Raw genomic sequence first — 11,236 nt, 5'->3', positions numbered from 1 at the left:
TGAAAATTGTACTTAGGTACAGTAACGAAGTACTTGTACTTCGTTACTTCCCACCACTGCAAGGGAATAGTCCCTATATATTTAACAGTCCCTAAATTTAACAGCAAAATATCGGACGGTTCCGTATTTTACGGGATGGGTGGCAACCCTAGGTACATTTTTGTCTCTTACAAATATGTACGATTTTTCTGAAACTATGGGGTCTATAATATGCAGTTCTTTCTTTATTTTTTTTATTTATTTTGTTAGCCATGAAAATTCATTGTAAGTTGATTTCATATAATTTAAAATAATAAAATAAGTACTGAACTTGTTTTGGCAATGTCTTATTTTGAATTTTAGTAACGTGATAGTACGCTTAAAATTAAAATAAGGCACGTTGGAGTTTGGTTTTAATTCGACGCAACGTGGAACGTCTTCGGCAGAATATTAAAGAGAAATGTGGTATTATTTATCTATTTATTTATTTACTTGGTCGGTCTTTGTAATGAGTTCCTCATGGTTGGGCTGTTATGTGACGGGAAAGGTGACATCAGGAGAAAGGAATTAGAGTGAAGTACCGGACACGGGGGGAGGGACACATTTGGGACTAAATTTGGGCGGAAACAATAAGTCTTCGAGAGTCTCATAAACTGCAGAGGAACGTGGGAGAGAGACACAGAACGTCTGGAGCCATCTTCGTTTCGATTTGGAGCCAGGATTTCACCAACATGATGTTTTCAGGGAATCTAAGGTCTTTGGTTTTGGTGCTGGTTTGCTTGTTTTCTGCTGCCACTGCTGATGGTGCTTCCAAAATAAACGGTGAGAAAATCTTTCAGTCATGTCAACTAACCATTCCGTCTGAAATTAATCATGCGTCAAAATAACCTGCTTTTTGGCTTTCGCACACAAATGAGCTGGTCTTAGAAAACGAAGTAGGAAGAAACTAGGGGGTTCTTCGACATTGTTTCGCATCTCCATGTTTGACGTGAAAAAATATTAGTTGACATTAAATAATAGGGTGGTTAATTTTAAAGTTACAATTTTAAAGTTTGTAGTATTCGTTATTTCCCCCCAAAATTGAAGCATGAATGGTAAATTAAAGACTACTTTTGAGTGTTTATGTTTTTTTTTTCATCATTTTTATTTTTCTCTTTGTTTTTTTCTTTTTGAGTGTGTTAGAAATTTGGTACAGGGCCGGTCCAAGGTTGAATGTAGCCCTAATCACCTGCAACTTTTAGAATCCGAGGTGCCCTTTTCATCCTCATGAATAGATTCTCTTCTATGTTATGTTATTTGTCAAAAATTCATTGTAAAAAAAAAAGTTTTCAAACGAATGACACGAAAAATAGATGTAAAACAATGTTACTTGCACTTCTTGCACTTTTTGGGTCATTCTATCCTGAAAATTTAATGTGGGTATTCCACAAGAATCTGGATTTTTATTATATGTTGGAAAAATTAGTTGGTTCTTTTGTCATTTTTAACCAAATTTATGAAGAGCCAGTGTGAAAGGGCCAAAGAGCCAGTGAGTCTTGAGCCATTTTGTAGATCATTGCCCATGAGGAACAGCCATGTTTATTTGCTTGGAAATTTCACATTTTCTATAGTCCTAGAATGAACACAAGTTCATGGTTTGACAATCAGGCCAATCTGTTTGCATTATTTTTTCAGTAATTTTGTACCCAGGATTTAATTTATGCCCCTCCATACTTCTGCATTAGTCATGTCAACTACCCATTCTTGTAACAAATATATATATATATATATATACCTTTTTTTGTTAAAATATAATGTATTTACTATTTAAGGTTAATATCTTAAAAAAATAATCAAGATAAATAGTCATACTGAAATGCCTGATTTTAAGGTTTCAATGTTTTCTGAAAATTATATAGAATATATTCTACTTTATTCTGGTTTTTGTGTCTGTTTTGGACATTTGTTTCCTGATCCAATAAATCTCAACTGATCCCCTACTGATAGATATTACAGATGATTACTCTAAATCATCAATTGCCAAAGCAGGTACAAAACACAAATTGACAGTTTATATAAAACATCCAGCCTTTTTATACCTAAAAAAAAAAAGTTGTCAGAAGCAACCGAAAATGTAAAAGTATGAAATGATCAGATCTATTTCAGGTGTTGTCAGTTAAATTGCCTTGGGCCCTTCATAATGACTTTGTTTCTCTGAATTAATTCTTTGAATAGTAATTATTTCAGTTTATAGCACTCTGGGTCCTGATTTGCTTATTTATTTTTTTCTTTCGCCAGGTACTAATCTACGGAGCTTTGTCATTGGGCCAGAAGGCACAGATGAACCAATAGAGTACTTTGATGAAGATCAGCAATGGGTTCCTTCAAACCAAACAGGACGGAATAAAACATTAAACAGATCCTTCTCTAAAGAGGCACGTCAGTTCCTAACGAGCCCCATTTCCACGGTACTTATGCCTTCGTTCTACACCTTGGTGTGCTGCATCAGCGTTCCCATCAACCTCGCCGCCATCGTGGCCTTCTTTAAGGGCATCCAGCCAAAGAAGCCAGCAGCAATCTACATGCTGAACCTGGCCTCCGCTGACCTGCTCTTTGGCCTCTTGCTCCCCTTCAAGATCTCTTACCACTTCATGGGTAACGACTGGATATTCGGCGGGTTGCTGTGCCGAGTGGTCACCGCCAGCTTCTACTGGAACATGTACTGCTCCGTCCTTCTCATAACCTGCATCAGCGTGGACCGGTTCCTTGCGGTTGTGTACCCCATCGACTCCCTGGCTTGGAGGAAGACGGAGAACACCATCAAAGCCTGCGTGACCATGTGGGTCTTGTCCTTTGCTGCCTCTGTTCCTCTTGTCATCTTCGACCAGACATTTTACCTCAAAGGGCTGAACATCACCACCTGCCACGATGTCCAACTCTATACCGAGATACCGTGGTTGAAGATATATTTCATTGCCATCTGTTTCTCCCTGTTCGTTTTGCCTTTTCTTGTCACGGTGGGATCCTACACCAAAGTTATCTGGACGCTGAGGAGTGAAGTACGCGGGCTTCAAGGAAAATCACGCAAAAAAACAAGAGCAGTGGTGATGATCTTGACGGTCCTAGTGATTTTCATGCTGTGCTTCATGCCCACCAACTGCTCACTGCTGGTACACCACTTGCTGTTTGGGGTATCCAACATCGCCACCAAGGCCACCGACACCTCCTACCAGTTCTACTTGATGTTTTTGTGTTTGGGCAGTCTGAACTGCCTCCTGGATCCCCTCCTCTACTTCTTCGGCTCTTCCCAGTGTCAGAGACAGCTGTCCAACATGCTGTGTAGATCGTCGACAAAGGGTAGACTCACCAGTTCATCGTCTGACTCGTACAGATCCAGCACCAGACCCATTCTGAAGTCCAGCCGCACCGAATGCTCCACAATGTCTTCATCAGTGAGCAAAACGGACACATTAGAAGCAAACCTGAACAGCCAGTACAAGAAACTGTTGGTCTAATCACTGTGGCACTGGGCATTGGTTAGTATTTTTAAGTGCAGAAACACGAAGCTGTAAAATTAAGGCTACTACAAAAACTGAGCACTTAGTTGGGATGTTTCTGTTGAGATTTACTGAAATGAAAAGTAACCAAGCATCTTGCTCTAGTAGAAACACTAGAAATCTTTCTTTTTTTTTTGTCAGGAGGACAAACCTACACGCACAGATGTGAAGTTAAATCTGGCATAAAACTGAGTGTAAAACAGTATGCTTCACCTTTTCTCTATATTTACATTTGCACACTGAATGTTATTAGCTATTCCTTCAGCTTTTTTGAAGCAAATGTAAAGGTTGTTACATTTAGTGCTTTGTTTTATATGTAAGCTTTCAGCTATATTTTTTTCAAAATGTACAATATTTTTTGTATTTTTTAAATATTTTTGTCTCTTAATAAATATTTGAGACTCAACTTTGATGTTTTGACTTCTATTAAGCAAACTGTGAATTAACCAGAGGTTCCAGTTACAAGGAAAGTAGTTTAATGCTGCCACCTGCTGGACAAATATGTAAATCACTAAGTTTTAGATAACTTTCCATCTTTTATTTTTTGTTAAAACAATGGGTCACGTTATATTTAACAAATGTAACTGTAAGTTTGGTTGATACTGAAAAGAGAATTTATTGTAGTAACTTTGTTCATGAAATGAAAATCATGAATTATTTGCACAAAGTAATTTGAACTTATTTCTGTACGTCTTAATTGAATATGGATTACAACTAATGAAAACGTGACATTCGGTGTGAGAAATTTTTACATGATATTGGTAAAATTAAAATATAAGGCCTGCGGACGCAATTAGCCCTGTTGAATTGTAAGAATGTCCTTTTAAAATGAATTTAATTTCTCTGATGATACTATACACATTAATTGCGTCATCAAAAAGACATTCAAATAAAATTTGAGTATTATGATGATCATCAACAGAATTGGCTACAAATAAAAGCCAATGTAAAGTAAGTGTAAAACATGTCGCTAAAGGTAACGCATCCGTACCTCAAAACTGCTTATAACGCAGTGTCAAAATTGTTCTTACTCATCTACACCGATAGGTGGTGGTGTTTTACCGTTTATTAAGAAAAATATCCTCACCGCTTTAAAGCAATGCCAAAGAAAAGACACTTTAGTTACAGGTAGTTATTGCTTAAATGTCTCAAGATAGTAATTAACTTTTCCTGAAATTCTTTGTCACAGATCTTATTAAAATGTCCTTTATGCACAGAGTCAAAGATAACCTAGCTGAAATAGTTGAAAGAAGGGGAAAAAAAAAACTCAGAATATTATAAGCATTTTTAATTCGGCTGATATACTATTCTCCTTTGGGGAAGCAAAGTCGCTTTCTTCTAGCTTTTTTCCTCCCTAAGAGGTACATAAAATACTGAGTTTGTACATTAGATGTTCGCATACAGGCCAATAATTTAAAAAGAAATTATGGCTGATAATAATCGCTGATAGCATCAATTAGTCAGATTAAAAGAGTCATTGTACTAACTTCTATACCCTGACAACCTCGATGTGTAAACACAGTAAACCAGTTCAAGGAACTTCTTGTGTTATCGCCCACACCACAATCCCGCGTTCCTGGAAAGCAGGCGACACGTTTTTACATGAAATCTTCTCATAATTCCCAGATCAGTTACCGTCTTGGAGTGGGTGGGGGAAGGTTGGTGGCTTTGCGTAGTCACGTGACCTATAGTGACATCATCCAGGTGTCACGGAAGTTTGGTCTTGCAACCTGTAGAGACGAAACAAACGTCGTCGACGCAGACCGCGCCCGCGCTCTCATTTTTAACCTGCGCGTTTGTCACCTGAACTTACGGTCATGGAGACGTGTGCGTTGACAGAAGGTAAAGTTTAATCTTTTTTGTGCCTTTTCTTACTGTTATTACTTCAATAACCTGTCAGTGTGGAAACCCAGTACCTCAACATGTGTCTCATACCGTTAGGTTACACAGTACGTGCTTACACTACCAAGTCACCCAAGACATTTATTGTATTGTATTTCATGTGGAGTTTTAGTGTTGGACTACACAAAAGTAGTGGACAGTTGTAACGTGTAAGGTTAATAATAGGTGTTTGTTTTGTATTCAGCCATTACGTTGTGTACATGCCAGGTTTGCATATAGGGGGAGACATTTTGACCCATTCTTCTGGCCAAATGTCTCAAATGCAGTCGAATTGGATCTACATCCAATTCGACCAATCCAATCCAGAGTTTTATTTCCCCGTACTTCTCAATAGAATAAAAGTCTGGTCTTTGACTAGGCTATTTTAGCATATGGATGTGTTTCAAAGTCAACTCTTTTTGCTGAAGCTTAGTCTGTCCTCCTGGAAGGTGAACCTCTGTCCAAACCTCGAGTCTCATTCGACACATTCAGAGATGGAATGTTTTTGGAAGCCGGTCAGGATGTTCAGTTTTTCAGTCTTTTAGTCAGATCTCTAAAAGACTCACATGATCCATCCATTTTCTTTACAACCTTGTCCCTTTGTGGGGTCGGGAGGGTTGCTGGTGCCTATCTCCAACTAACGTTCCAGGTGAGAGGTGGGGTAACCCTGGACAGGTCACCAATCTGTCGCAGGGCAACACAGAGACACACAGGACAAACAACCATGCACACACACACACACACACACACACTCACACCTAGGGACAATTTTGGAGAGGCCAGTTAACCTGACAGTCATGTTTTTGGACTGTGGGAGGAAAGCAGAGTACCTGGAGAAAACCCACCATGCACAGGGAGAACATGCAAACTCCATGCAGAAAGACTGGGGCCGGGAATTGAAACCAGAACCTTATTGCTGCAAGGCAACAGCTCTACCAACTGCGCCACTGTGCAGCCTAAGCATCACATGAAAAAAAAGCAATTAGAAAAACAGTGTTGTATGGTACCAATGCCATAAGACACTAATCAACCAGAGTTATAAAAAAAAAGCAGCCTTTCCAAGAGTCCCTGATCGATCATATCGACTATAACCAGGAGGTCACAAGAACCCAGAACAACAGCTACAACTTCTGCAGAAATCGATTCCTTAATGTCAGTGTTTAACAGAGAGACTTGGCAGTAATGGGAAAGCTCATAAACCAGAACCAAGCACTGGCCAAAAGACCACAAAGGTGATGACCCCTTTTGAGAAAATTTTCCGTGGACTAATGAGACAAAAATGGAAATGTTTGGGAAGTGTGTGCCATGGCACTTCTGACCTAAAGAAGTGCCAGAGTGATGATTGTTTTACTGTCATCACTCTGACAGTTAAACAGGGTGGTGGTGATGTGATGGTCTGGGGCTTCTTTGCTTCCTTAACACCTGAAACTGCAGCGAGATTGTTCAGCTATCGATACAGAGCCCTTAGAACAATCCTGCTTTGATTTTACAGCAGGATAATGATCCAAAGCAGCAAGTCCACCTCTGAATGACTCAGAGCTGGGGTTAGGGTTAGAGTTTTGAAAGTGCCTAACAAAGCGTGGACTTAATTACAACTCAGAAACTTTGGTATAGTCTTTGATGCTTGAAAATCCACCAGCATGGCTGAATTATAGACATTTCTGCAAAGGAGCATGGGCCACAATTCCTCAATGAAGATATTGTCAATGCAGGCACAACCAAAATATAAACAAATTTATTCAATTGTGCCCTAAATTTCCCACCAATTTAGGGCACAATTATTTTTCCCCAGAGGTCCAGGTTGTTTTGGATAGGGTTTCTCCCTTAATGAATGAGGTCATTATTTACTCAAGCTATTTTTATCCAATCTTAAAACTTGCTTCATGATCTGAAAAAATATAGTGTAAATAAATAAATTAATTAAAAAAAGAGAGAGCAAATACTTTTTAGAGCACTGTATCTCTTTTTCAGGTCATGGTTATGCACTACTTTATGTTGGGTTTATCTCATGAAATCCCATTGAAGTACACTGACATTTATGGTTACTATTATGCATTGAATATTAAAAAGTTAATGTTTTATAAGTTGCCCTGCGACAGACTGGCAATCTGTCCAGGGTGTACCCCGCCTCTCGCCCGGAATGTTAGCTGGAGATGGGCACCAGCACCCCTACCGACCCCACTAAGGGACAAGGGTGTAAAGAAGATGGATGGATGGATGTTTTATAAGTACTTTTAGAAAGTTCTAAAAATAAAGCCTATTGTTTATTTGCTTATCCTTTCATGCTTTGAATTCACAGGAAATACCAAGGGCTTGATTGGGGGAGAAACGGACAATGGCATATTTCTTGGCTCTGAAGCCCAAGCAGTCCTGAAAAGTCCTCTCACAACCGCCTTCCTCCCAGCCGTCTACACCTTCGTGTTTCTCGTTGGGTTTCCCACCAACGCCTTGGCTCTATGGGTTTTCCTCTTCAGGACCAAGAAAAGGCACCCGTCATCCATCTACATGGCCAACCTGGCTCTTGCTGACCTGCTTTTTGTCATTTGGATCCCTTTAAAAATAGACTACCACCTCAACGGCAACAACTGGAAGTATGGAGACGGGCTGTGCAAAGTTCTGGTGGGGTTCTTCTATGGCAACATGTACTGCTCCATGGCCTTCATCGCTTGCATTAGTGTCCAACGTTACTGGGCTGTAGTCTACCCAATGTCCCAGCATCAAAGGAGCAATTTTTTAGCAGTGTCTGTTTCTGTAGTGATTTGGGTGCTGGTGTGGATCATCACCATTCCTCTCTACCTCTACGATCAAGAAGTAAACATACCAAACATGTGCATCCGGACCTGCCATGATGTCACCAAGCCAAGCCAAAAGAAGACTGCGGCTGGATACTTCTTGACAATGGGAACGGTGGGATATGTCATCCCCACAGTTGTATGCATCATGTCGTACGTCTTCATGCTCAGGGCTCTCCAGGACAGCATGGGGGACCCTACCATTGCCAAGAAGCGCCGCAAGGCTGTGGTCTTGATCATCACCGTCCTGGTCATGTTTATCGTCTGTTTCACCCCCAGTAACATCATGCTGCTGGCGCACTACATCCTCCTGCTGGGAGAGGTTGTGAACAACGGGTATGGGTTTTACATCACCACCCTGTGCCTAGCGAGCCTGAACAGCTGCGTGGACCCTTTTATTTACTACTTCATCTCTGAGGACTTCAGGGAGCACGTGAAGAACACGTTTCTGTGCAGGAGTCAGAGGTCAGTTGAGAGGAAGAAGATCTCCTTCAGCGCTCTGAAGTTCTCCAAGAAGAGCGGCTCGTACACCACCAGTAGTACACGAAACACACAGAGCAGCGATTGTTGATGGCGGTGTCGTTACTAATCCTCTTGTGGTCTTAGCACGACGCTCTGAAGGAGCGTGAAGGACATCAAGGTCGGGAAGCGGGAGGGGTGTAAAGACGCAGGCGGGGTCAGTGCGACCCCCATCAGATCGCTCACAGGGTGAAGAGTTTGCGGGGTCAACTGGGCCCTGTCCTTTAAGACTACGCGAGGGTTAAACTCAGGTTTGAGAGAAAATAGATCTTGAGATGGAGTATTTAGGAACAGGTCTATAATTTTCTAGAGCTTTTTTTTTTGCATGGTCAATATTTCTTTTTGAAAAAATAATTTGTACAGTTATTTTATTTTTATTTTTTTTTACATATTTTATGTATTCTGCTATATGCCTCATTTTATTGACATTTTTGACCAGTTACCTTGATCACATAGAAAATACTTATGTTGTGGTTTTAGATAAGTGAATGTAGCCTTTTTGTGTGCCACAGGACTGTAAATCAATGTGTTAATGACACCTATTAAATTATGTAAAACTACCTTAATAATTGACTTCTTTTATATATATTTTTGTATAGCCATGCATTTTAGCCTTTGTCAAACCAAAAGGGGGAAAAATATTTAGAATCACAATGTTCAAACAAATCTTTTTCAATTTACAGAATTTAGTCAAAAGAAAATGATAAACACAATAGTTTAAGCTACACTTCTGCTAAACCTACCAAGATGGTTTACAATCTTTCATGTTTTCATGCTGCAAGGAGAAAAATTGAGTCATTGGCCCAACTATTAGTTCAGCTCTTCCTGCTTCCTGCATGGAAAAAACCTGTTTCATTTACATTGTAAATTTTTACCTGAATCAGCTGATTTGAATTCGGATCAAAGAACATGGTTACATGCTGAGTATGTAGATGGTTTAAATTGGGGATTTGCCAATCATTTAATCAATCACTGATCACTGATCAAAATCAACCAGTTTTATCTTAGTTCGCTCTGACTGAAGACGAGCACCGAGAAATCTTTGTAAATCAAATGCATTCAAAAGCTGAAACTCCCATTTTGTTTGGTCTGTAAATGCATCAGTTTAGTAAAACTCAGGTTAGAGATGAATGGGGAAAACTTTGTGTTTTTCTGTTGAATTCAAAAATACTAATACTTTTATCAAGAAGCTTCCCTCAGAGTTGGAATGCTATTTTTTTTGTGTGTTTAACAACTAAAAAAGAGTTTATATGTGCTGGACACTTCTTCAACCTACATTGAACACTCCTTCTGATACCTCCAACACCTTTATTTACCCTTGCTTTGTTTGTCACTCATACAATTCACATTATGCATGGTAATAATTTTAAACCTAGCCCTTTTATAAGACCAATTTTGGTCAAGCAAAAATTATGATGTATGTGTTCAAATGGACATTTTACTCTTTTTAAGGGTTTCTGGTCTTTGTCTTGTAATGCAGTCCAGTAAATATTCAACCTTTGGGTGAAACAAACACCCAAAAACATTTCTCACATGCAAAGAATATCTTTTAAAAGCTTTTAAAAATGTTACTAGAAGATTGCAGTGAGATTAATCAAATATTAAGCTGCTGCATGTGGAACTAAAAAAGACCTTTAAATATGCGTGTGTAGCTGAGAGTGTATTGTATGGCAGACTGTTGGAAAGGTCAAACTATAGTTGTTCCTTATTTTCATAACACACATGTTTACCATTTGTTCTCAGTTCAGGGTTGGTCCTACACCACTTCAGTACTGTGTCAGACCTTTGAGTGTTATATCACCAAAAACAATTATGGCCAAACTAATTAGCTTACTGACCAATTGTGACTCGGTAATATTTTGTCTTTCTACCATAGATGGATAGACAGTCAGTGTAAAATAGTTACTTCAGTTTGAGTCTTCTTTAAATTCTACAGAACTCCTGCCCACAGAAAGAAATTTGACTTTGTATTTTAGCGCCTTAGTAAAAAGGCGCTAAAATACAAAATTGGGTCTCTGTCTCTTAAAGAAACTCCTGCTCTTTCTGAAACTCTGCCTTCAGGAAGTCATCAAAAATGGTTCCTATTAACCCTTTAACAACATTTTTATCAGCATTTCACTGAGAAGTAGCTCCTATAATGAGCTCAGAAGATGCAGTTCCGCCAGGTATTTGCTAATTGCTGCTGCCTAGTCTGAAGGAGTTGAGTGGTGGAGTCACGGGGATGGGTGCTGAAAATTTTTCTCACTCTCTTAGTTCCTCAAAAATAAAAGGTTTGGACGCTTGGAAACTGCAACTCTGAGGAGGAGTTCCGTCCTCGAAGGCGGAGCTAGGTCCAAGCTGGCTTTTTGCACAGGTTGCCATGGGAGATTAAAGGATTTCTCAAACATGCATGTAAGAAGCAAAGCAACACTCTGGGTATGTTTCTGATGAGGAAATAACATTATTAAATTATGTAAAACTAAAAAAAAAAAAAAAAAAAAAAAAAAAATTAAACACAATCCTACCTTTTAAAAAAAAAAAATAAAAAAA

At 39.2% G+C, this 11,236-nt stretch overlaps 2 protein-coding genes across 2 annotated transcripts; both read left to right on the top strand.

Annotated features, from left to right (window-relative positions):
- Window positions 1–578: 578 nt before the first annotated feature.
- LOC106952268 (proteinase-activated receptor 1-like) lies at window positions 579–3,587 on the top strand. Its single transcript, XM_015040284.1, has 2 exons — window positions 579–801; window positions 2,257–3,587. Exons 1-2 carry the CDS (start codon window positions 711–713, stop codon window positions 3,471–3,473), a joined length of 1,308 nt encoding a protein of 435 aa, XP_014895770.1. The 5' UTR covers window positions 579–710; the 3' UTR covers window positions 3,474–3,587.
- A 1,570-nt stretch (window positions 3,588–5,157) lies between these two features.
- On the top strand, window positions 5,158–9,273 carry LOC106952271 (proteinase-activated receptor 2-like). Its single transcript, XM_015040288.1, has 2 exons — window positions 5,158–5,357; window positions 7,696–9,273. Exons 1-2 carry the CDS (start codon window positions 5,333–5,335, stop codon window positions 8,757–8,759), a joined length of 1,089 nt encoding a protein of 362 aa, XP_014895774.1. The 5' UTR covers window positions 5,158–5,332; the 3' UTR covers window positions 8,760–9,273.
- Window positions 9,274–11,236: the final 1,963 nt, after the last annotated feature.

The sequence above is a fragment of the Poecilia latipinna genome, unplaced genomic scaffold, assembly GCF_001443285.1.
Source record: "Poecilia latipinna isolate Pla-1442-1.1 unplaced genomic scaffold, P_latipinna-1.0 Scaffold503, whole genome shotgun sequence".
Classification (NCBI taxonomy): Eukaryota; Metazoa; Chordata; class Actinopteri; order Cyprinodontiformes; family Poeciliidae; genus Poecilia; species Poecilia latipinna.
The sequence above is the reverse complement of the archived record's forward strand: the minus strand, read 5'-3'. Positions and strand labels throughout refer to the sequence as shown.

Excerpts from the sequence above, each read along its gene's own strand:
- LOC106952271 (XM_015040288.1), top strand. The coding sequence starts at position 5,333 with ATGGAGACGTGTGCGTTGACAGAAG. Across the intron at positions 5,358-7,695 it reads GACGTGTGCGTTGACAGAAG|GAAATACCAAGGGCTTGATT; the intron begins GTAAAGTTTAAT and ends TTGAATTCACAG.
- LOC106952268 (XM_015040284.1), top strand. The coding sequence starts at position 711 with ATGATGTTTTCAGGGAATCTAAGGTCTTTGGTTTTGGTGCTGGTTTGC. Across the intron at positions 802-2,256 it reads TGGTGCTTCCAAAATAAACG|GTACTAATCTACGGAGCTTT; the intron begins GTGAGAAAATCT and ends TTCTTTCGCCAG.